This window comes from Lathamus discolor, chromosome 4, assembly GCF_037157495.1.
Source record: "Lathamus discolor isolate bLatDis1 chromosome 4, bLatDis1.hap1, whole genome shotgun sequence".
In the NCBI taxonomy this organism is placed as follows: domain Eukaryota; kingdom Metazoa; phylum Chordata; class Aves; order Psittaciformes; family Psittacidae; genus Lathamus; species Lathamus discolor.
This window is the reverse complement of record NC_088887.1, coordinates 39,258,609-39,285,254: the sequence shown is the minus strand read 5'-3', so window position 1 is coordinate 39,285,254 and position 26,646 is coordinate 39,258,609. Positions and strand designations below refer to the sequence as shown.

The 26,646-nt window shown below is 42.3% G+C and overlaps 1 protein-coding gene across 3 annotated transcripts in view; it reads left to right on the top strand.

Annotated features, from left to right (window-relative positions):
- The window catches only part of OTC (ornithine transcarbamylase), a 31,033-nt gene extending 5,162 nt beyond the window's left edge, over positions 1–25,871 (top strand). For 2 of the 3 annotated variants that reach the window (XM_065677181.1, XM_065677183.1), the window contains exons 4-10: positions 6,653–6,740; positions 11,780–11,933; positions 21,375–21,497; positions 22,177–22,230; positions 22,333–22,482; positions 23,580–23,717; positions 25,716–25,871. In XM_065677181.1, coding sequence (XP_065533253.1) covers positions 6,653–6,740; positions 11,780–11,933; positions 21,375–21,497; positions 22,177–22,230; positions 22,333–22,482; positions 23,580–23,717; positions 25,716–25,775 — 767 coding nt within the window. In that variant the 3' untranslated portion in view covers positions 25,776–25,871. Of the gene's footprint in view, positions 1–6,652; positions 6,741–11,779; positions 11,934–21,374; positions 21,498–22,176; positions 22,231–22,332; positions 22,483–23,579; positions 23,753–25,715 lie in introns of all 3 variants that reach the window. The other variant, XM_065677182.1, reaches the window with a different exon arrangement.
- The last annotated feature ends 775 nt before the right edge of the window (positions 25,872–26,646 follow it).

The following is a 26,646-nucleotide window of genomic DNA, read 5'->3' as shown; positions in this document are numbered from 1 at the left end:
GCAACTCTCAGGAACAACTAAATGAAAATCAACAGGTTTCATTTTGAAGGAGTAGAGACTTGGAAAGAACTGATTGCAAAATCTGCTCTGTGCAGCGTTAAAGAAATTGTTATGGGAAGCAGTGTCAAGGCCATAACAAAGTTCAGGAAGATAATACCCACTGCTCTCCCCTAATCTACCTAGCCAGTCATTTCATCATAGAAGTTTATCAGGTAGGTGAAGCATGACTCCCCCTTGGTGAAGACATGCTGATTACTCCCAATGATTTTCTTGTCCTTAATCTGCCTGGAAGTGGTGTTTGGAATTGGCTGCTCCATCACCTTTCCAGGAATCGAGGTGAGGCTGACTGACCTGTAATACTCTGGGTCCCCCTTCTTGCCTTCTTGAAGCTCAGGACACAGGGGTGACATTTGCTTTTTTCCCAGCCTTTAAGCACTTCTCTCAGTTGCCAAGACTGATCAAAGAGTATAAAAACATGAATTTGGAATGCATTATAAGAGAATAGTTGATGTTTTCATCTTTTCCAACATACTATGCTCCAAACTGTTTATCCTGGTGACATTGCAACTGTACTGAACAATGTGCAACTTCTTGTGGTATAATTCATTGCCCCTTTACTCTCTTGAACAGATACAATCTTGTTCTAATACATGTTTCTGAAAACCATGTTGTTTTACTATTTCCAAGTGTAAAGGTGTTGTAAGTTTAATGAAGAACGACAAGTAACTTCCATAGAGTATTTGGCAAAGTAAATCCAGGTTTTGTGGAGCCTACTAGATTTATTGCTATCATTGGCTATTATATAGGAAAATGTGACACCTTTGCTATTACAGTAGAAAATCTCATCTCTTTGCAGTCAGAATGCCATACCCATTCTGCATGAAATCTTGTGCACTTTTTGAAAACAAAGGTATTGCACATGGTCATATATTACTTGTAAAATAAACATCCTCAGGCATGGCATAAAGTTGAATGCCTTGGTTTTGTTATAACTTTGGTGTAAAGTGTTCTGATTGTCACTGTTACTCTTAAAATATACAGTTGCAGTTATGTTTTAGTGAACAAGTCATAAACAAATCGAACCATTTCACAGATGCTGAATGCAGACAATATGTCACAGGGTAGAAATGGAGAGGAAGCAATACAGGCAGAAAAGCTCTGTATGCCTTCTTTTGTTGTGCACTGGAATGTACAAGAAATTGTAAGTCCTGGCAGGCAGTGAGGAAACTAACAAATTCAGATGCCTTGCAATATAAAAAAGGATCCTTCCTTTGAGTTTGAGAAGATGGCTGTGAATGTCTTTTGATGAAGGTGGGGCAGCCCCTCTACTGTGTACTGTGTACTGTGTGCACTGGAGGATTTACTTTGGCCCCACAGTGTAGGAGGGACGGCTTGGAATGAAGATTTAACTTACGTCTGTACAACCATCAGTACTTGTATCCTGTGTGAGATAGGGCTCAATAATGTGCCACAGCCTGAGACGTAAACCTGTCCTTTTTTGAAAACTACCAGTCGTGAGAAGTATGGTCGTAAGATAATAACTTACTCTGGCTCTGCAGTATGAACATTTAATACAGTTTGTTGAAGATACCAATATTCATATAAACACTTAGCATGTGGCTTTGGATACGACCAGCTTGTGACAACAGGGAGGATTAGATCTTCCACTTTCACACAGCACTCCAGCATGTGTGGATTTGCTGAATTGGTGCCTGCATATCTTCAAAAGTCATCACTTTTTTTCTTTCTCCCCATAGTCAGATGAAAGAATCTGAAGCAAAGATTCTGTCTCTGCAACTATATACAAAGCTAGAGCACAGATCTCCTGTATTTCCAGATGGAAAGTTTTGGATGGAAATATGATCCCAGGCCCTGCACAGATGGCCAGTTCGAAAACAAAAAGCCCAACACATTAAGACTGTGCTATATACACAGGCTCCAGGTGGTGGCTCTGACTGGGCTGCCTGACGTCTGGCAGTTCTGAATAAATGGCCAGATTCCTCTTCTACCTGAGCATCATTTATAGGAAACAGAACATGTCCATAGGAGCCTGCCTGTACTGTGAAACATCTACCACATGTATTTATTTAGAAGCCTAAAATGCAGAGCTGTTGTATTGTGTGTAACTTGGGGAGATAAATCACTGACATAATTGTATGTGACTTCAAAAAAACTCACAAGAAGATGGACAGAAAAAGTTCCGACAAACAAGATTTCATCCTTGAGGATGAAATCCTTTCAAGGATTTCCTCCTTAAAAACTTGCACTGAATAGATAGGTTGTCATGTCTAGGCAACAGTTTGCATACACATTCCCATAAATACAGTGCTTGTTTCTGAGCTGCAGAGAGGCAGTGAAACTATTTGAGGAAACCTAAACATTTTTCCTGCCTTGCTATAAAAAAGGTTCTGAATAACCAGTGAGGGCAAGGCAACCAGCGAACGTTTAGTGTTTTTCTAACAGCAAAAAGAAATAGAATAAATGATGCTTCATCCTTAAAAGTTTGTTGTGTCTGACTCTGATCTTGTTAAGATTTGGAGCAATGTTGACAAAGGGAAAGTAAAATCATCCCCATTCAATAACATGCGTATACACCGACTGGACAGAGCAGAGATTTGCCCTTCAGGTGGGGTCTGATATTGCCAATGCATTTTTCTCAATTCCTTTGGCAGCAGAGTGCAGGCCACAGTTTGCTTTTACTTGGAGGGGTGTCCAGTTCTCTTGGAACTGACTGCCCCAGGGGTGGAAGCACAGCCCTACCATTTGCCATGGACTGATCCAGACTGCACTGGAACAGGGGCAAGCTCCAGAACACCTGCAATACATTGATGACATTATCGTGTGGGGCGATACAGCGGAAGAAGTCTTTGAGAAAGGGAGGAAAATAATCCAAATCCTGCTGAAAGCCGGTTTTGCCATAAAACGGAGTAAGGTCAAGGACCTGCACAGGAGATTCAATTTTTGGGAATAAAGTGGCAGGATGAACGTAGACAGATCCCCACAGATGTGATCAACAAGATAACAGCAATGTCTCCACCAACTAATAAGAAAGAAACACAAGCTTTCTTGGGTGCTGTGGGGTTCTGGAGAATGCACATCCCAAATTACAGTTCGACTGTAAGCCCTCTCTATCATGTGACCCGGAAGAAGAATGATTTTAAATGGGGTCCTGAGCAACAACAAGCCTTTGAGCAAATTAAACACGAGACAGTTCATGCAGTGGCCCTCGGACCAGTCCGGACCTGACCAGATGTTGAAAATGTACTGTACACCGCAGCTGGGGAAAATGGTCCTACCTGGAGCCTCTGGCAGAAAGCTCCAGGGGATACTCGAGGTTGACCCCTCGGCTTTTGGCGTTGGGGGTACAAAGGATCTGAGGCCAGCTATACCCCAACTGAGAAAGAGATACTGGCAGCCTATGAAGGGGTTCGAGCTGCTTCGGAAGTGATTGGCACTGAAGCACAGCTCCTCCTGGCACCCCGGTTGCCCATACTGGGCTGGATGTTCAAAGGCAGGGTCTCCTCTACACATCATGCAACTGATGCTACATGGAGTAAATGGGCTGCACTAATTACACAGCGAGCTTGAATAGGAAATCCCAGTCGTCCAGGCATTCTAGAAGTCATCATGGACTGGCCAGAGGGCAAAGGTTTTGGAATGTCACCAGAGGAGGAGGTGATGCGTGCTGAAGAGGCCCCACCATATAAAAACCTGTCAGAAAGTGAACAGCAGTATGCCTTGTTTACTGATGGGTCCTGCCGTATTGTGGGAAAGCATCGGAGATGGAAGGCAGCCGTATGGAGTCCTCGGCGACAAGTTGCAGAAACTGCGGAGGGAGAGGGCGAATCAAGTCAATTTGCTGAGGTGAAAGCCATCCAGCTGGCCCTGGACATTGCTGAACGAGAGAAGTGGCCAGTACTTTGTCTCTACACTGACTCATGGATGGTGGCCAATGCCCTGTGGGGGTGGTTGCAGCAATGGAAGCAGAGCAACTGGCAATGCAGAGGTAAACCCATCTGGGCTGCTGCACTGTGGCAAGATATCGCTGCCCGGGTGCAGAACCTGGTGGTGAAGGTATGCCATGGAGATGCACATGTACCCAAGAGTCGGGCCACTGAGGAACACCAGAACAACCAACAAGTGGATAAAGGTGCTAAGATTGAAGTGGCTCAGATGGACTTAGACTGGCAACATGAAGGTGAATTATTTTTGGCCCGGTGGGCCCATGACACTTCAGGCCATCAGGGCAGAGATGCAATGTACAGATGGGCTTGTGACCGAGGGGTGGACTTAACAATGGACACTATTGCCCAGGTTATTCATGAGTGTGAAACATGTGCTGCAATTAAACAAGCCAAACGGTTAAAGCCTCTTTGGTATGGAGGACGATGGCTGAAGTACAAATATGGGGAGGCCTGGCAGATTGACTATATCACACTCCCACCAACCCGCCAAGGCAAGCGCCATGTGCTCACCATGGTGGAAGCAACCACTGGATGGCTGGAAACATACGCCATGCCCCACGCCACTGCCCGGAACACTATCCTGGGCCTTGAGAAACAGATTTTGTGGTGACATGGCACCCGAGAGAGAATTGAGTCAGACAATGGGACTCGTTTCTGGAATAACCTTATAGACACTTGGGGCAAAGAGCATGGCATTGAGTGGGTATATCACATCCCTTACCATGCACCAGCCTCTGGGAAAATCGAACGGTACAATGGGCTGTTAAAAACCACACTGAGAGCAATGGGTGGGGGAACTTTCAAGCACTCGGATACACACTTACCAAAGGCCACCTGGTTGGTCAACACCAGAGGATCTGCCAACAGGGCTGGCCCAGCCCAGTCAGAACTTTTACATATTGTAGAGGGGGACAAAGTTCCTGTGGTGCACATGAAGAATTTGCTGGGGAAGACAGTCTGGGTTATTCCTGCTTCAGGTAAAGGCAAACCCACTCATGGGATTGCTTTTGCTCAGGGACCCGGATATACTTGGTGGGTAATGCGGGAAGATGGGGAAGTCCGGTGTATACCTCAAGGGGATTTGATTTTAGGGGAAAACAGCCAATGAATTTAATTGTATGCTGTTTCCTGCTGTGTAATACTTTTATAGCCCATCAACTAGATGTCTTCAGGTCACCAGCGACTGGCCCTGACTTCCCTCCAACCATCATCCCAACAGAGAATGAATTTTGATAGAACCGGACGAGTTCTGCAGTGAAGGAACAATCAGCATCAGTAGGCAACGATCCAACACTGCACACAGCCTTTCCTGCCCTGAAAGACTGTTACAAGGGATGGAATTTGACATCATGGACCGAATGGACTTGACAGCACTGTAGGGATTGGTCCATGCACTAAGAAATGATTTCTTTCTGTCTGTGTGTGTGTGCGTGCATGTGGATGTGTATATGTAAGAGGGACGGTATATTGAAAACGTGGGATCTGAGCATGATGTGAATGGTATGGAATAAGGGGTGGATACTGTCCTGGGTTCAGCAGTAGCAGTCATTTTTTCTCCTTCTTAGTAGCTGGTGCAGTGCTGTGGTTTTGACTTTTCGCCTGGGAACAGCGCTGATAACACCGACGTTTTTAGTTACTGCTCAAATGTTTAGACTGGCCATGGGACTTTGGGAGCCTCATGCTCTGCCAGGGAGGAGGGGAGGCCGGGAGGAAGCAGAGACAGGACACCTGACCCAAACTAGCCAAAAAGGTATTCCATGCCACAGCACATCATGCCCGGGGAGGTAGCTGGGAGCACAAGGGCACTTTCTTCTCAGTCGGGCTTGTTTTGGCAGGTGGTATCGTATTCTCTTCCCTTGTTATTTCCCTTACCATTATTATCATTGGTGGTAGCAGCAGTGGTTTGTGTTATACCTTAGTTACTGGGCTGTTCTCATCTCAACCCGTGGGAGTTAGATTCTCTCAGTTCTTCTCCCCATCCCTCCAGGAGCAGGGTGGGGAGTGGGATTGTGGACTGCGTGGCTGACTTGTCGACAGGCTTTAAACCACGACAAGGGCTTAACCCTTCAGACCTTATCCATCCAGTTACTTGGCTCACCTTGTAAATTCCTACCTATTGCAGGGTGGAGGGGTGCTGGCAGTGCCTAAGATCTTTCCTTTTCTCTCTGTCACATTATCATTTTTAAGGCATTTGGTCATTTGTGACCAAGCTCAAGTTTGTTACAGTATATAAAGGAACTTCAGATTTTCTATCTGAGTGACAGTACTTGAAGCTTCTTGCAAGGATGTGGGATTACACCTAGTGACTCAGATGGCCCTTCTAGAACGCTAAGCCCCTTGAAGTAGAAATTCAGCATGATGAATGGATTACCTAACTCTTAACAGGGACCCACAGTGATGCTTCTGGCAATGCGTAGCCTTTCAGCATGAATGGCTGTTCCTATGAACACAGATCAGAACTCATGCCTTAGGATTTCAGCAAAGCATCACATTTGTGTGGTTTTATTTCAAAACGCATTTATTTGTGCCTTGTTGTCAGACTTCAAGTGTTTGAAACATCTGGATACCCTGCTGAGTTTTACTTTTATTGCTGTAAATATCTTTGACATGAAAAAGACTTTTTGGATCTTGGATGTAAATAAGATGTTCTGGTGTTTAATTTCTTTTTTTATTTGTCCTCACTGTAGGATTTGCTCTACTTGGAGGACATCCTGCCTTCCTTACAACACAAGACATACATCTGGGCACTAACGAGAGTCTCTCAGATACAGCAAGGTTGGTGAAACATCACTTGATTAATGACTATGCATTTGGTAGTTTACCAGGCTGAAACCTGTCTTATAGAATTTTGGAAGCTAATATTTTCATTCTGGATAATGTCAGAAGGCACTCCACGTTTCTTAAATTTCTGCAGATCAGTTCACAGAATGTGTAGCTCAGTACAGCACCATTCCAGCCACTTCAGCTCTCCAAAGTGTGAAATATTTTTATCGAATTTGGCATACAGAGTGCTAATGAGAGTGACAGTCACACAAACAGAAACATTTTATGTGCCTCAGTAGTATAGTTCCACTGGTGACACCACTTATATTCAAACAAGACTAGAACCTTCTAGTTCTGTTGCTCCTCATGGAACTAGAAGTACAGCTCACCGGCAAACAAAAAAGCAAAATCAAAAAGCAAAGACTTTATTTATCCTAGTTAGGGCAGCTGCTGATGGGTCTTAGCCTATCTGCTGTGACAGGCTGCATTGAAGGCCACTCTCATCCCCCTGTTTCAGCAGCATCAACACTTTGCAGGCAATTTATGATCTCATGTGCCCTCTTCTAGAGCTGTACCCACTGTCAGGACTGGAGGCTGGGCTATGGCATTGTTCTTCTACAGGGACCCTTGGAAGATCTTATTCATGCCCATTCCCACATGCTTGTAGGGATGGGTAGCTAGCAAACTATCCTCATTGCCGTAACAGGAAAGAACTGAACTCAAGCTTTTTCTCTGGTGGATTCTCTCCAGTGCTGCAGAAAGTAGGCAGAACATAGCACTCCCATGTATTAAAGACTCATCCATCCTCATTATTGTGCTGCTTTCTAGGCAGCCCTGTTGCAGCCTGACTCAGGCTCGTTGGTGGAAGGTTAGTAGTGTCAGAAAGGTCCTTTTTATTCTTGTGAAAGACGTACAGTGTCAAGCTTGTCAGGCACAATTCAGAATATCTAATCAGCCAGATGAGGTCCCATTGCCTCTGCTGCATACTACAGTTTTCACAGTCAGTTGAAGAGGTTGTTTGAGAACTCTGGGGCTGTTCTCCCTGTGGTGGAATCAAAGGAAAACATATAGAAAAGACCAAACATTTCAACATTTTAAAGTTTCCTTTCTTGCTTTTTGCTATTGAAGTGGAACGCATATGGGTGTTGACAGTAGAAAGTAAAAATTTCTGTATCTTGAGGCTTGAAAGTACTTAGCTCTCACTCCCTGCTGGATATATAACTCTGCCAGTATCAATATAAGCTGTAGTGATAGCGCTCAGATGTTTCAACAAAAGTGTGTCCCACTGCCTTGCTTCAGTAACTACAAGTTTGAAAGATTCAATGCGTAAACTCATGGGCCTACAAAGGGAACAGGTTAATCTGAGACTTAGCAGCCAAGTCTGAGGTACATTAGGTTACTGTGTCCAGTGGCCACTCTGTCCAGTTCAGAATTGCTCATGCCATGGGATTCAAATACATCCCCTCAAAAGCATTCTTCGTACAACATGGGACATACCCACAGTTTAAGCAGCGCAGCTATAGCTTCATCAAAGCGTGCTATTTAAATGCGTCAGAGCACATGCATTCCAGCTACAGCTCTACTGGCATGAGAGATGGAGGATTTTTCAAGTCAAACATACTTAGCTTATTATGTCATAGTGAAGGTGAATGGGAAACATATCAAAGGTAAATCCCCCACAATGATGTAAATAAGTATTATTCACCAAGTGTCTTGCCTTCCGTTCTCACTGGATCAGAAACACAGTAAGCTACAAGAAATAAGGCAAGAAGCAGAAGTAAGAAAATCTTCCATCCAGAGGAGTCTCCATTCTGTGGAAGAAGCTCACACAATTCCCACTTCCCACGCATGCCTTCAGCTCCGCTTTTCTCTGTCACTGCTTGCTCTTCCAGGGCAAGTCCCTTTTTATGACCCTGACCTGGGGATTTTGCTCCTCTACTGAGACACATCACTCGCCTCTGTGGAGTGAGGGCTCTCTCAAGTCCTTACAGAGCCCCATGTGTTCTGCTTCACTCCTGCTCTCATTGGCAGAATTATTATTGACTTTGCACAATCAAAAGAACAACCTGACTGTTAATTCCTTGGCATTTCTTGTGATTGAAGGATAAGATCCCAGCTTAATTCATTCTATTAATGTAAGAATGAAAAAAAGAATGCCTGTAGTAGGCCCAGAGGGTATTTCAAATATTTACAGCCATGCGTTTAGGGCTCTGAAGGCCTTAGAAGTATTTGAAACTGAAACTTGAAGCAAAAGAGGCACAGATCTATAAAAGTCAGTTTTCATTAGAATTGCTGCAGGTAAGGGTTGAAAGAATTTCTGCTGTGAACATACCTTTAGTGATTTATAACCTGCTTATAAATCAGTTCTTCCACGCTTCATAAGACATTTACATTTATGCTGACACAGTAGCAAAAGTTACCACCCATAAAAGAGCTCTAAGCCTTTCAGTGCTGTTTAGCATGTCTGATATATTACATGAAATGAAATATAAGTACTGTATCTGTATTTTCCACTATAGAGCAGTCCCACTGTGCACCACTATAGCTCAGGGGCCATAACGTTCAGTGACAGCAGCGAAGAACTCTTAGGATGATTTTACCAGTCCGCTGGCATTATTAGGGAATGGATCTCTGCATCTATGGGGAACGGGTTTACTTCTCACTGCTTACTGAGAACACATCCACCATATATGCTCCTGTAAGGCTGACAATGAAGCAGTCTTATCAGAAATTAAAACCTGTGTACTTTCCCAACAAAATCAAAACTACCTTGGATAGCAATATTCTACTTGAAATACATGCAAATGGCCCATTTTCAAATTCAGAAATCAGCCACGCCAAAAAAGAATACTTTTACTTGTCTTTAATTTTGGATCCCTCTGAGGATACACTTCAGTAAAAATTTCCAGCTTTCCTCTGTAGAAATCAAAGTTATTTCGAAAAGAGAGACATGCAGCATTCTAATACACTTACATATTTCCAAGCTTTAGAATTTTGAAATGGATAGGATCACAGTTTTGCAAAAAGATTGAAAAGAGAGAAGGACCTTGTAGTTGGTGATAATACAGGAACCTCAAATCAAAAGTCACCTGATGAGCCTGTGTTTACTCCCCCTCACCCTCCAAAACTTTGTCTTTATTAAAGACCCTATCCAGTCAGGTCTGTTTCCCTATGCAATCCCAGCCTCATATGGTTTCCTTTAAATTGAGTTGATTCTTCATCTCCTGAGACAAGGTTTGGTTTGGTTTGGTTTTGTTTTTTGGTTTTTGGGTTTTTTTTCCTGAGGTCAATTTGGTTTTGATTTCACAAAGAATAAACCCGGTTTCCACCTGGATTTCCTACTGTAAGATATGACATCTAGAAATGCTTGCAGAAGGACTGTCTGGTGTCTTGCCACTAAGTGTCTAATAAGTCTAACATCTGCTTTCAACAGCAGATAGAATTTTTTTTTGCCAGAAAGAAAATCTATCAGTTTTCACTAGTTGGTAATTGATTAGGACTGGATCTCCTCTGATGGCATGTCCTCTAAAGGGACCATCTTCTCTAAATTCGTTATCAGTCACGTTGGGTTAGAATCAGTTGTCCTGCCATCCTAAAAAAAAAAAGAAAGAAAAAGGAATCTAAGAAAAATGGGCAATTTCCCCATGTGATTGCCTCTTTCCTTTGGCTGGCGGGACCGGCTATGTATTGCTTGGAGTGGGCACCTGTTAGATGGCTAACAAAAGGAACCATGCATGCCATTCCTGGTGACTAGTTAAGAGCAGAACAGATTTTCCACAGTTGCATGCTTCAAGCTAGAATAAACACTCAGTGAGAAAGAAACTGATGAGCTAAAAAGAAATAATAGCACAAAGAGCAGCTGTTCCTATACCTTGCAATCAGTAAACACCTTGTTCGGTTCCTCCTTTTCACTTATAGCTGCTATCAGCAGTCTTTTCTTCCAAGAGAGCTCTACAGGGAACCTTATGACATTTTATTAGAGTTTTGCTTGTGTGAGGAATGTCCGGTGTCAGTAGAAAATACTTGTTACTGACTTCATCAGGAGATTCGTCTGTGTAAAGGCAACAGCATTAACAGCCGCATTTCCACAAGAGAAGATGCCGGAATTCTTCATGGCTAATCAGGAAGATAGATAGATACCACGAGGATTTTGCATACTCTTCTATTCAGTCTCTTCCTTGTTTTATTTTAAGGTCTTATTAGAAATAACATGAAAACACACAAAACACTACTTCAAAGTCAGGCTTCAGGGCCTGATTAAAACGCAGAAATGCAGAGAAAGGCAGAGCTCCAATCCATATTTAATTTCTCTAAAGAATTCAGAGCACACTGAGTATACTATGCTAATCTCTCAGTCTTTCGCACTTTGGCAAAATGAAGTTAAAGCCAGAGGGGTACAGTGACTCCTGCGTGCCCATATCCATATACCGAATTTCAAATTTGGGCATTACTTTAACACTGATATCATGTGTTTCAACACACAAGTTTTTAAGTAGGAGAAAGAACAGACCAGCGTTATTAGCCTCCTGTTTCTATGGTCAGTAAATAAATGGGGTAATCTAAGACATATCTGTGTTTTTAATCCTCACAAAGGTCAGGCTACCATACACAGACACTGTAATAGTCAGTCAATGCTACATTTGCTCTTTGCTAAAAGTCTCAAGAAATCTTGTACTTTGTCTCTTCTGAAGCTACCAAATTTTTCAAATGTTACAGTGTCACACAACCGCTTATCTTAGTTTGGATACCTTACTATTTATTGATGTTCTGTCTGCAGCTACAATCAAACACTAAAGAGAAGAAAACATAAAATACAGTGGCAGTTTTCATTTACTTACTATAGTTTGTTAATAAGTAGACCTGCTTACTTATTAGAAGTTTATTAAATGTCTGCATTTAAGTTTGTTATGCAGACGTGATAAATTATTCAGATAGCTGAAAAAAATGTGATTCATTGGCACTTCTCATTAATATTGATGTGTTGCATGCTGAAGAGTGCAGCAGGGCTGTACTTACTGCGTTTGACTTGGGTATTTTCTGCCATCCTCCAGGGTGCTTTCCAGCATGACAAATGCAATCTTGGCTCGAGTTTATAAGCATAACGATCTGCACCTAATGATGAAACAAGCCACTATCCCAATAATCAACGGACTGTCCGATTTACACCATCCTCTCCAGATTTTAGCCGATTACCTAACTCTTCAGGTAACAAAATAATCCCCCTTTAGTATCAATTTTCTTTTTCTCCAAGTCTTGGTAAGTATTTGGGGAAGTCAGGTTCAAAAGCATTTGTTCCTAGGGTTTTTTTTAAGTGGTAGTCATATGACACTTGTTATTTGAAGAGATATTGATCCAGTGGGATATTGATCCCTTCAGTGGGACTGAAGTTTAACATAAAATTAAGTACTTCATTGGAATTAGGCTACAATTCAGAAAATGGGCAAGGAGCTTTACATATTACATTTTACAGTGAGATGTTGGCTCAGTCAAAGCCAGCAGAAGATTTTCCACTGACTTAAAAAAAAAATCAGTGTTTCACTCTTAATTCCTCCCTAACCCATGCATAGTTTAAAAGGAATCACTATCTGTATTAGGAAATCAGTTAAAGAAATTTGTTTCTAAAAGCCACTCAATGCTACCAGTGCAAACACCTAAAGTTCAGGCACTTAAACCTATTTAAACTTTGCTCACATCAAGAAATAGTTGAAAAAAAGATCGTATTTTGTAGTTCAATGCAATAGTTGATTTGACAGCAGGATAATGTTTCACACATAGAATACCAGATGTTTATCTGTGAACCAAAGGACTATGCTGTTTTACAATCAATTGAGGAACTGGCTTATAAAAAAAAGATTATTATACTGCAGTGCTGGTTGACAACTATGATGAACTCCTCTGACCTTGTTTACTTTCTGAATGAACAAAATCATGCTGCTTGAAAAAGGGAGGGCAGAACAATTTCCTCATCTATTCAGCTGTGTTTCTCAGCTGTTGAAGACTTTGATAGGGGACATTCAGTATGTGAAAAAGATCTAGTGAGAGTAATAATAAATTATTCATGCCTTAAACTTTAAATACTGGAAGATTCATGTCTTTAGTGAAAATTGCTTTTTCCTTACTTGGATTAGTATTTTTTTGTAAAATTTTCAATACTTGAAGAGACCAGCAAAAACTGGTGAACTTGGGACTAAAATGCTTCACATATCCCAGGATAAGGTTCATTTGGGAGATCACATTGTGCCAGTCTTAATGAACTGTTCAAATTACGTAAGACAGTACATTGCAATGGGAACATCATCAATCTTTATATGTCGTAAGTTCATTTAAACCCTGTGGGCAACTGTAAACCAGGTGAATCTTATAGTAGTGTTATATAGAGGCTTCTGTCTTGCAAACAGCTTATTAGCATTTTATCACTTGCGAATAACAAGCTTCAGGAATAATCTGTGACTCAGCCTACACAACTATTGATATCTCTGCTCCTAAACCTGGTTTTGTCCAGGTCACTGACCACAGAACCAAAGTTCAGAGTGCTGTTGCCCTGTTCTCCATCTCCAAGCAATGAAGAGAGACCACTGAGCATCAAAACTCTAGAGATGCATCCCTTTCTCCATTGATACTAGGGCGAAACCTATGGAGATCAGCAGAATCAGTGCATGATGCTCTGTTGACCACCCTCTGCTCCTCCTCCATTGTGTCCTTGTACAGGGCAGCCATCTCCAAACAAACATGAGCCCACAGGCTGGACTTTTGTTTGGGTTGAACGCCTTGGGCAGCAGTAACAGCAGATGGGTGTCCTTGCTGCATCAAGCACTGGGGAGAACATCTTTGGAAAGAGTGTTGCTTCCCCCTTTACATTAAGAGGAAACACAACCACATCACTTCGCACTCAAACAAAAGAAACGTTTGATGTGCAGATGTATCATTACTGAGTGAGCACCCACAGAGATCTCAAGGAATGGCTCAGGTTTTGACTGTCATGGAAGCTTTTCAAAATGTACAGCACTTTTCCAGTCAGCCTAATAAGCAGAGCTCTGTTTCCTCCAACTGTGTCCAACTCTCTCCTAGTCTTTCCCGCATGTTCCTCAGCCCAGAGTTTGTCAGGAGGTCTTTGGAGGGCAGCTGGCTGGCTGCCACTTCCCCGAGGGCACGGTGCACCACCGGTTTCTGACCCACTATCCATTCTTGCTTTCTCACCCCGGACAGAGGATCAGGCAGGGGGGAGCTCTCAGCTCCCCTCAGCTCACTGTGGGTGCTGTTCTTTCCTTTTCTGACCTGCCTGTCTGCTGCTTTTTTTCCTCTGTGCACTGTATGTACAGTGAGGTGGAGAAGACTGGTCTTAAGCCAGTAGCATGTAATAAAATGGCATTTTAATTGTATAATAAACTTTACGAGGTCACAGAAGTAGGAATAATGCTTAAAGAAGTGTGAGCCACAGGGTCTAGTTGTTACTTACCACAATCAAACTTCTCATGAGATTTTCAGCAGGGTAAAAAGATGTTACCCAAGAACTGCCTGCAGTAAGATTAATATGGGGATGTTGAATAGTACCTCTGATTCTCTAAATTAATTGAAAGTTCATATATAACGTTTGCACTGCCTTTCTGCTATGCAAAGGCAATATATTTGGCTCACACACACATGCAAAATACAATAGTGGCACAGACTGCTAGCCTTATATATAAATATAACTGCAGATTATGCACAGTTTATTTATCTTTAAAAAGGTCACTTCCTTATCTCTGTAAATATTTTCCTGCCTGTATTTGCTCCTTCCTGCTGTCAGTACATAACTAAAATGTACTTTCTTTTCTCTTTCTTTTTTTCCCTCCTGCTGCATTGCCAGTGGAGGACTGCGTGCACTCAGGCCCTCTTCGTGCTTAGCACATTTTTATTCTTCCATTTTCTAAATCCTATTCATTTTATCACATGCCTTCTTGAATCCTCTTCAAGCATCTTCTCTTTGATCTGAAACTGCCTGGTTTTCTGGTTTATTCTGTTAAAATGTATTCTTGCTTGTGGCTTCTGATTCCCTTTTCACAGGTGCTTTTAAATGCGGTTGTTTTATTATAGTCTCTTGCATTCCCCAAACAATTTGGCTGGTTTATTTTCAGGGTTGTCAGTTCACATTCTGTGTTCAGGTTGTTCTTGTCAGATCAGACAGTGTGCTTTGTCAGGAATACTGGGGTGAGATTCTTCAGATTCAACATCCTCTTGCCCAGTGCCTTCTTCCTGAGCAACTTGGAGCCCCCCACATGTTTGACATCTAAGCTGTCTCTGCCCTTTAATACTGTGGTCAGGATTAATGTCGTGTTATGCTAAGAGGGACGTAGTATATGTGCTACCGTCTTTCTTAAAAGTTGTGTTGATCTGAGTTTGCTCTTGATTTATAACCCACTAGAAATGGTTGTAAACTTTATGCAACGTGATTTTGAGGGTTTGGGATTCGGCCTTTAGAGACCATGAGTGCTGGTATTGTGCACACGCAGAGCCACTTCTCTGTGCTGAAGACATGTAACAGCTTCTTGCTGAGCCCACCCAGTACCTCTCAGTTTCCCTGGCAGAAGCTGTGGCTCACAGCTTCTGCTCTGTGAAGCTTGGCTGGAGGACAGGATCACACAATTTGTATTCCAGGGACAAGCAGGGAACTGACATTGATTCAATTGATAGTAATGTCATTGGCCATATGAGCTGACTTGTAGTTGACTGCAAGATGGCCAGACTGGTAATTAGAGCGGATCCATATGCCACTAGCTTTTTATGTCACTGGTCTGATGGGAAATGTCTTTTTCAGAAAGACGTGATTGGCATAAGAAATACATCAGTGAATCCTTTTTAAGTAGTGTAATTACAGTGTTGCCCAGCTTCAACAGGGCTGCCGTATACCTGAACTTCTCCTCAGTCTGTCACCCAAAGAGCTCAAATATTTATAGTCTTCAGATTCACCACCACCATCATCATTGTCATCATCATTATTGTAACAATTAGAAATCCCAACTGAGATCTGGTCTGATCCTCTAGGATGTACTGTTTCAATAAACAAGACAAAACCCAGTGTGGGAGTAAGAAAAATAAATGGACCTGCATCTGCCTTTAGCTCAGTTTGAGAGTCAGTAGATCCAAGTTTGCCCAGTTTCTGATTTACTCAATTGCACTGCCTCCCAAAGGGCTAATGCTGTGACTAGTCCTTGCTTTCCATTTTAAGTTTTGACAGATTATTGATTCAGTATTCAAAAGCTTGTTTTAATTGAGGGCTGTTATGACTGTTGTGGTCAAACATTTCAGAAGTGATCTATAATGGTGTCAGAGTTTCAGCCTAGCTGGAAGCAAGTCCAGGCAGAGGCAGACACGAATATCCCTAATTAACTAAACCAGTCTTTTCTGAACATACAACAGTGCTAAATCGCTGAGCATGTTTATTATTTCCCAGGGTCTGATACACTGGTACACTGCAACCACAGCTAAGAACAGAATGAAGCATTGTAAAAACAGCATGAGGGTGAGAAAGTTGACTGTAAAAGTGACATTAATTATTTAGCAGGGATTTTTCATGACAATAGCAAAGCCAAGTTTTGTGGCACTACAGCAGCAACCAATCGTTTGCCAAAGAGGGATTCATCAGGGAGAAGGGCTCTAGACTTTCTAAGTATGCTATTTTTTTGTATGGCTTTACTAGGAGAATAAATATTTTGAAGTGTAAAGAGAAACTGAAGAACACCCAAGCAGGTAGAAAGCAGTTTACAGAGAGTTTGTGGGTCAGGGTTAAAGGGAAAACAGCCGTGGGAGAATTACTGGGGGATCTGTTACAGGCCGCCTGATCCAGGAGAACCTGTGGATGAAGCACTCTACAGAGAGATAGGAAAAGCCTCACGCTCGCAGGCCCTTGTTCTCATGGGGGACTTCAACCACCCTGATATCTGTTGGAATGATGGCACTGCACAGCACAAGCAATCCAGGAGGTTCCTTGATTGTGAGGAAGACAACTTCCTTCTGCAAGTAATAGAGGAGCCGACAAGGAGAGGGGCCATGCTTGACCTTGTGCTCACCAACAGGGAAGGGCTGGTTGGAAATGTGACACTCCAGGGCAGCCTTGGATGCAGCGATCACGAGATGGTCGAATTTGAGATCCCCAGGACAGTGAGAAGAGCGTGTAGCAAGCTCACTGCCCTGGACTTCAAGAGAGCAGACTTTGGCCTCTTCAGGAGCCTGCTCAGTAAGGTTCCATGGGATATAGCCCTGGAGGGCAGGGCGGGCCAAGGCTGTTGGTTGATATTCAAGGGTCACCTGCTACAGGAGGCAGCAGGAGGGGTAGGAGCCATCCTTGGATGGATAAGGAGCTGCTGAGGAAAATTCAAAGGAAAAAAGAAGCTTATAAAAGGTGGAAGCAAGGACAGGCGGCCTGGGTAGAGTACAGGGATGTTGCCTAGGAAGCTAGGGACCAGGTTAGGAAGGCTAAGGCCCAGCTAGAATTAAACCTAGCCAGGGATGTTAAGGATAACAGAAAGGGATTCTCTAGGTACGTAGCAAACAAAAAACAGACTAGGGACAACGTAGGCCCCCTGAAGAAGCTTTCGGGAGAACTGGCTACACAGGATTTGGAGAAGGCTGAGGTTCTGAATGACTTCTTTGCCTCATTCTTCACTGGCAAAGGCTCTGACTGCACCACCCAGTTCTTAGAAGGCAGATGCAGGGACTGTGAGAATGAAGACCTTGGGCCCACTGTAGGAGAGGATCTGGTTCGAGACCATCTTAAAAATCTGAACGTGCACAAGTCCGTGGGACCTGATGGAATCCGTCCGCGGGTCCTGAAGGAGCTGGCGAATGAAGTTGCTAAGCCACTGGCCATCGTATTTGAAAAAACATGGCAGTCAGGTGAAGTTCTTGATGACTGGAAAAAGGGAAATATAACCCCCATTTTCAAGAAGGGGAAAATGGAAGACCCAGGGAATTACAGACCAGTCCGTGTCACCTCTGTGCCTGGTAAAATCTTGGAGCACATTCTCCTGGAAGGCATGCTAAGGCACATGAAAAACAACAAGGTGATTGGTGACAGCCAGCATGGCTTCACTAAGGGGAAATCCTGCCTGACCAATTTGGTGGCCTTCTATGATGGGGCTACAGAATTGATGGACAGGGGTAGAGCAGTTGATGTCATCTACCTGGACTTGTGCAAAGGTTTGACGCTGTCCCACACAACATCCTGGTCTCTAAATTGGAGAGACATCAATTTGATGGATGGACCACTCGGTGGATAAAGAACTGGCTGGATGGCCACACACAAAGAGTTGTGGTCAATGGCTCGATGTCCGGCTGGAGACCGGTAACGAGTGGTGTCCCTCAGGGATCGGTGTTGGGACCGATCTTGTTTAACATCTTTGTCACTGACATAGACAGTGGGATTGAGTGCGCCCTCAGCAAGTTTGCCGATGACACCAAGCTGTGTGGTCCGGTTGATATGCTGGAGGGAAGGGATGCCATCCAGAGGGACCTTGACACACTCGTGAGGTGGGCTGATGCCAACCTTATGAAGTTCAACCACGACAAGTGCAAGGTCCTGCACCTGCGTCGGAGCAATCCCAGGCACAGCTACAGGTTGGGCAAAGAAGAGATTCAGAGCAGCCCTGAGGAGAAGGACTTGGGGGTGCTGGTCGATGAGAAAATGAACATGAGCCGGCTTCAGTGTGCGCTCGCAGCCCAGAAAGCCAACCGTATCCTGGGCTGCATCAAAAGGAGCGTGACCAGCAGGTCGAAGGAGGTGATCCTGCCCCTCTACTCTGCTCTCGTGAGACCTCACCTGGAGTATTGTGTGCAGTTCTGGTGTCCTCAACATAAAAAGGACAAGGAACTGTTGGAACAAGTCCAGAGGAGGACCACAAGGATGATCAGGGGACTGGAGCACCTCTCGTATGAAGCTAGGCTGAAAAGGTTGGGGCTGTTCAGCCTGGTGAAGAGAAGGCTGCGTGGGGACCTCATAGCAGCCTTCCAGTATCTGAAGGGGGCCTATAGGGATGCTGGGGAGGGACTCTTCCTCAGGGACTGTAGTGACAGGACAAGGGGTAACAGGTTAAAACTTAAACAGGGAAGTTTAAATTGGATATAAGGAGGAAATTCTTTCCTGTTAGGGTGGTGAGACACTGGAATCGATTGCCCAGGGGGGTTGTGAGTGCTCCATCCCTGGCGGTGTTCAAGGCCAGGTTGGATGAAGCCTTGTGTGGGATGGTTTAGTGTGAGGTGTCCCTGCCCATGGCAGGGGGGTTGTAACTAGATGATCTTGAGGTCCTTTCCAACCCTAACTATTCTATGATTCTATAATAGAGTTTGGAAAAATTGGGGAGGGATGTAAGGGAAAAAGTAGCTTCAGAAGCTCATGTGATCAGCATGTATTGTAGAAGTTCTGGTTTAGACTAAAGTGTTAATTCATGGCAAAACACCGTTATCAGGATTTTCTCTGTGCAATTGTATAAGCACATATTATAAAACAAACAAACAAAAAATAAGTAAATTATCTCATTTACAGTAGCTTTCGTATTGCCTCAAAGCTTTCTGGTTCTGACCAACACAATCATCTCGTCTTTCTTGGAAGCTCAGGATGTCTGTGTGTAAGCAGTGCAGTCACAGCCATGGTAAGCTGGCTTTAGATGAAGGGGTTTGAAATACAGCAGCATACCAGTGACAACATAAAGCTTAGCACAGGATACAAAATAGGCTCCACCAGCACACACACCACTTGATTCTGCCTTGTCTACAACTTTTTCCATTAGCTAAATGTCTTCATTAAGATTAGCTCAGCTATGTCCGCTCTATACAGTAGTCACTGCAGATGTGGCTTTGCAATTTGCAGTGCACATTAGGGGTCATTATATGGACATCTCCGTTACTTCATATTTTATCTGTAACAGCTAGTAGCTTGGGAACAGAGAAAAGTATTTAGTATGCACTGTGTTTCTTTTAATGCAAAGTAGCAGCTGGTAATAAGGTGGAAGTTATTTAACACAGCAGTATATTTGTGACTCACTAGTGAGTGCTTTGAGCATTAAGACTACAGTGCCTATTTTTAAACAGTAGAGATCAAAAGATCTCAGGGCTGTCTCATTTGCTCCTGACTGTGGGTTCATGTCTCAGCTATCACTAAGACCTAGCTGGAAACAAGCCCTTAAATAAATGCTTTAGTTTGGCCTTCTCTTAGAAGTAGCACTGCTAGGAGATGTGGAAGGACTTTGAAAGATCCTTAGGGGACCTGCAGAACTGTTTCACTGAAGTAACTTCCAGTCAGCAAAGTTCTGATTTGCTCTCCTGTAAATACCCTTGCATCAAACCTCTGCCAATAAGCCTGTTGCTAATAAACATCAACTGAAAAAGCAATAGTTTTGCAATACCCTAGTTTTAGCTCTTAAACTGTAGGCAGCCTCAGATTCCATTAGGTTTAGATTTCAATGGCATTTTAATGCCATTCAGTATTTCAAATGTTACTATTTTTGACTCAAAATTGTGGTCATTGGCAGAAATGCCATTAACTTTGTTCTGGAACAACTTCATAACTATTTGTTTAGAAGAAGCTGCTGCCAGGAGAGAAGGGGGTAGTCCCAGCCCTTTCCCTATTCAGTCTTTTGGCCTCTTTGCTGTGGCTGCCTGCAAAGTTGCCAGTTAGGACAGCTCTACAGTGTGGATGCTTATCCTCTCTGACAAGCCTTGAATCATGTCACACAAAGTGTTGAATCACTGTCTGGCTTCCAGCTACTACAATACAATTGTAGCATGGCCCAGTTTTGAACTAAGAATAAAAAGCATGTCTTTAGTCTTTTGAGTCATTAGGTGGAGTTGTACAGAGCAGGCATATAGAAGCATTTGGTTATGTCTTTGCAAACTTTCTGGTATCAACTTAAGTACCTATAACCATGCATATTCAAAACAATATGGCTAAAAAGGCCATATTTCCTGTTTTGGAAATATGAAAATCATATTACTGTTGTTCCTCCTTAGACCCTATCTGCTGGGAGCTGAAGGCCAGAGTAGCCATACATGTACAGGCTGTAAGTGCCAGTGGGTAAAGCTACAGTTAATGCTGAAATGCTGTTTCAAGTTCATACAAACCACAAGCTAAAAAATCACTCTTTGGCTGTACAAGGCAGAGCAAACCATGAGCCCATGAGCGGCACAGCTGCTTTCAAAGTATTGCTCTTTGCTGTCCTGTACAGCTGTGACAGTGAAAATGCACTCCAAGGCCATCCTCAATAGGGATATTTTCACAATTTGGGGGGAAGCTGGAATGAGTGCTGTGCTAAGTGCCAGCATTGCCTCTATATAAAGAATTTCTACTGTTCACTGATATTTATGAGCACCAACCCACAGCTGTACAGCTTACAGCACTACTGTGTCTCAGCCTCAGCTTCCCCGTATGTCTTACCTGTCAATGTGTCCTTCAGGGGAGAAAGCTGCAGTACTTGGCCCTTCATGTAAGACATGGGAGATTTTTTCCTCTCTGGTCATCTTGTAGCTGTACTAAGTTTAATTAAAAGTATGGTTCCATGCAGCTAGCATTTGAAGGTACCCAGCCTTCTTTGCAGCAGACCCATCTGATCAATCCCTCCTACCCAGGGCATCAGCTTCCTGGAACATAACCCAAGGGTTGTCTGATTAATTTGGCAGGAGCACTACGGTGGGCTGAATGGGCTTACAATCACCTGGATTGGGGATGGAAACAATGTTCTCCACTCCATCATGACAAGTGCTGCGAAGCTGGGAATTCACCTGCATATTGCAACTCCCAAGGTAGGAAAGCCATGCACATGGAGTAAAGAAGGCAAACTGCCCATTCTTGTCTCAGCCACTTGGACAGTTACCAAGGGCCTCAGCTAGTGTTGTTTGCACGTATCTCGCATGCCAGCTTTTAGAACCAAGGTTCAGAATCCTGATTCAGCTATTTTGATGCAAAGCAGAAGTAATTACTGAGTCCAACTTCAGAAGGGCTGAGGGGAATTTGTGACTGCAGTATAAATCATGGAAGATGATAATTCCACTTGTGAAAGTGTTACAAAGTCATCCAATACCCACTCTTCCCCCAAAACACTACAAAATTGTCTCAGATTTGTGGAAGTGTTGCATCTTGTTTGGCTGACAGTGATGATGCTGCATTGTAGTACGATATAAAAAATAAAGCAAAAAGTTTAAGTTAAAAAAACCTCCTATGTATAGTCTTTTCATTCTGTAACTGTTCAAACTTATTTTTTCTTACCTTATCAGAACATCTTCCACCAGTTTATTTCCAAAATAAACTTTCAACAAAGTTAACGTAATTTCCTCAAGTTTTACCACTCTGAAAGACATTCTTTTTCCCATGGCAAATGGTTCAATCAGTATTTTTCTAACCAGTGTTAATAATCAATTAAATCTTGTATATAAAAATAAATCAATTAAATCTTGCGTGTAAACCTATCACCTTTTTTGGCAGGGCTTTGAACCAGACCTCAAGATAACTAAAATAACTGAGCAGTTCTCCAGTGAGGTAGGAACCTAAGAAATAGGCTAGTAGAGTAGCTTGAATAAAGTTCATTTTTGTTATAAACAAAATTGATGTTTCTTGTCTTGTCTATTATATTCACATTAGTATGGTACCAAGTTACTCCTCACAACAGATCCTTTGGAGGCTGCAGACGGTGCCAATGTCTTAGTTACAGATACGTGGATAAGTATGGGGCAAGAAGAGGAAAAGAAAGAAAGACTAAAGGCATTTCAAGGTTATCAGATTACGATGCAGGTAAAAATTGAGATTTAGCTTTGTGGTTTAGTTTTCTGGATGCTTTTACAGTTTGCATTTATGAGAATCAACATCAGCAAAGCATGGGTTTGGTATCTTTGTGAGGTGGGGCTATGGAACAACCACATGCAAACCTCCATCCAGCTTGAAAAACTCACGAAAGTAACGAAGTTTGAGTTATCTTATACACTTCACATGGCTTGGCCTCTTGCGGAGCTTCCCAATGAGGCCTCACTCCAGAACATGTGCAGAAAAGTTAATCCTTCACTTCTTTATGACCCAAAAGCTATTTCTACCTTTGCATTTCCTCTTTGATACCAGAAATGATCCAAATGATATGTTTTATTTAGAACGAGCAGCTCACAGATAAATTCTTAAATGCCTGGGCAGCATTTGGGGCAATTTTGTGTATATCTGTCAATGAATAAAGTATCAAACATATGTCTTTAAAATCACCCAGTTGAAATGCTTATCAGCACAAAATCTGTTAGAGGATACATAGAATCATAAACTATTAATTGTATAAGATAAAAAGGACATCTTCCTTGCTGATAGAATTACTGGTTTTATTGACTGTATTTTAACACAAATTCACAAAATACTATTGATGGTTATTGATGTCTCTGAACTGGCCTAAAATGCTTAAATTCATTGTTCGTTGGTATTAGATCAATATATTATGAGTGACAATATAAAAAGAAAAAAATATAGCCTTTTAAATCATTGTTTATTATGTTCTTGTTACAATTATTGGTAGATTATATTAGTGTGTGGCATTCAAATAAAGATTGCAATTTATTGATCTTCTAGGTCCCTGGAGTTTTACTCCACTACTAAAGCCAGAAGAACAGGAGTAAATATCTAATCCCTGTGAAGTCAGCACTGACCTCTTACTGACTTTCATGGGGATATTCCCATCTTTTTCACAAATAAGGAATTCTTTTACAGTCTGTGGAATCCTTCTGAGTTCACCAGCCAAGTAACCAAAGTGGGAGCTAATATGGAATACTTTAACCTTTTTACCAGTTAAAGGTTTTATTTATGTCCTCACATGTTTTTATTTATGTATTTATTTTTATATGCTTTTTGATCTACAGACTGCAAAATCTGCTGCTTCCAACTGGACTTTTTTACATTGTTTACCCAGAAAACCTGAAGAAGTTGATGATGAAGTATTTTATTCTCCACGGTCATTGGTTTTCCAGGAGGCTGAAAACAGAAAATGGACAATTATGGTAAAGAAAGAGGATAGCAGAAGTTAGAAGTCAGGGTCAGCTTCTGTTTTATCTTACAGTACAGGCTTGATTCAGCTTATTTCCTCAATAAATAATGAATATTAATACATATACTTCAAATGCACCCCATAACACATCACAATTTTGACTACAGGAAAGATATATATGCAGCACAAATACTCCTGGACACATATGTGATGTATTTTGTTCTTAATCTGCTGTTGTTTGACCCATTTTTTATCGCTAAGTGAAATCTACAGTATAAATTTTTATTTTTTTTTGGTATTTAAATCACTGGGTTTATTCTAATGATTAACTCAGCTGCTCAATTTTAATACATGTCAAATGCTGGGTCCCCAGGGACTGGTGTTAGGAACTCCAATTTCCCAAACACTTAAAGCTCCTGCAGTTTTCTCTCAGGAAAGGCTGCTACAGACACCAATGGGAACTTTCCCTGAGAAAGTGATGCAAAAACAAAGCTTTAAAGGGCCTTGAAAAGTTATGGTGTGGGTAATACTGTGCGATCCATGGGAACCACGACAGGACGCTGGCATTTAACACAAACCATAACTCCCGTCTCAGCATTCCTAGAATTTCAGAAAATTACTGCCAGATCTCAGTAGCCTGTTATTTATTGTTGGCTTTAGAACCATCACGTTGACAAAAGCTAGTGAAAACATTCAGAGGTGAAAAAAATCCTCACCACAAATGGCACTGTCATAACTCTCAGATAAACTCTAGGTGTGCTCTTGGCGAATAAGTGGTTGAGTATGGTATTTACCAAACCCTCAGATTTTACATGGTCAAAGAAAGGTATTAAGAAATTTGTGTTAAATTCATAGTTTAGTCTTAGAATTCAAAAAAGTGATAAAATTTTTTACTTTAAATTTTCAAGGTTTCTAATTGCCCTAAATATTATTTTTTCAAAAAGAAAATAAACCCTTTACTGTACATTTTTTCCAGCGCACATTATATTTTAGGGTGAGAAAAATGTCGTATTTGTGTTTTATCAAGCCATAAAATAATGAATGCCTGGGTTTTGTGTGTCTGTTATTTTCTACCACTTTCCGCTCAGGCACCAAACTAGAACATAAATTATTTGCTCAGCTGTAGTCCCAAACAGGGCCGAGTGCAGGTACGACATGGGTAGCAGCAAGAGGCTGCATAGCTGGATATTCAGTCCCCACCGTGTGCCTGGGACTTCCTCTCACACTGAGCAGTGCTGAAGGGAAACGCAACAAGATCATAGCCCCTGAACCTCTGTAGATCCAGTTCTGGACCAAAATAACAGTCTGCAGTCAGATATCACTGTGAAATCACAGCAGTGTGAACCTGGTAGTACCTTGTCAAAGGCAAGCATGGGGCTTGTGTATACAGGTGTGGGAAGGCCAGCAGAGCTGCTGCAACAGTGTGTGTTATTTAGCTGACATTCCAAATACTCTCATTTCACAGCCATGCTGTTTTGTTGTAGTACTAGAGGAGGGCAGGAGGGGTAGATGACACACTATTAACCTCAGTGAGGATTTTCCATGTTATAATTCAGAAAGTATAGCTAAACTGGGGTAGATTTCAAAGTCCTTGTTCTAGTATGGCTCTCATGGATGCTAATGGAAGTTCTGCTGAAACCCACAGGCAAGCCCACATGCTCATTGGGCTCCTACAGAGTTTTCTAGCAGTAGCAGAGGATGGCATATAGCACACCAAAAAAACGCCTCAGTGTTTGATCTAAATGATTTGTCTCAATTTGTCCTAGGCTGTGCATTAATATATTTTGTCCACACTAAGAAAACCTATCAGCTGCAATACAGAACATCATAACTGATTTTCAGCTCTTTCCTGATTCATCATCAGAAATTCTAGCAAATAAATCGAAGTGGGCAGTTTTTGTCAGGACAATAATTTTCAACACAAGACTTTAAAGCAGGAAAATATTTCCCCCTTATTTATTTTTATCGAGTCTCTGTTTCCAATGTGATTGGAATTTTTCTTCTCCTCTAGGCTGTCATGGTTTCCCTGCTGACAGATTACTCACCACAGCTACAAAAGCCTACGTTTTGATGATTGGATTCCTGCCAAGAGAAAAAAATTCCTCATCGGCAGAATATTCTGGTCTGCAAATACATCGATCTTCTTCAGGAAGGATCAAAGCAATGAATGCTTCTTTAATAAAACTGTACAGTTAGCTGAATAATATTGCATTACATCCGTGACAATGTTCAAGACAACAAATATCATTGCAAAAGCTGCTTTTCATCTCAGTGTTCCAGGCTGGCTATCCTTTCTAGTGGTCAGCTTCACAGAAAACGTTCCAAGGGTGCACTTTAACTATTAGCTTTACCAGCATCAGAGACATAGAATAGTCGACACCTAGCTGTGTTGGAACTCGTATAGTGTAATATGACAGATGTAAGCTTCTCCCTAATCCTGTGCATTTAATTGCTGATCTCAGGAAGTCTGTGCAGAGAAACAGTGCTTTAGTTTCCCTTGGTTGCCCACACTTCTGGGCACCCCGGCTGCTGTTTCTGTCCTCCAGCCAACCACCAGTTCCTGCTCTTGTTTGACATAGAATATATAAAGACCCTGTGAGCATTATCTCCCTCCATGACATTCCTGTGGGCTGACACAGGAGGATATTGCTGTGGAACCGGAATAGATCAGCTTCTGTTAAGTTCAAAGCAGCAGAGATGGATGGATGGATGGATGGATGGATGGAACCAGTTAATTCTTTGTCCATCTCCCCTAAGCCTTCACTCCCTAAACAGAATTTTGGCTAAAGAAGCAAATTTTCTGTTTCTTCTTTTCTAAGCAAACATGCAGGCACTGTAGGATGGAACCATACACGGCTCCTTTGTGGAAAGAATTTAGTGCATTTTGTCTGGCTCTGTCAGAGGTTTCTCAGAAGTAAACAGATTCACATTTGTGATTTTTA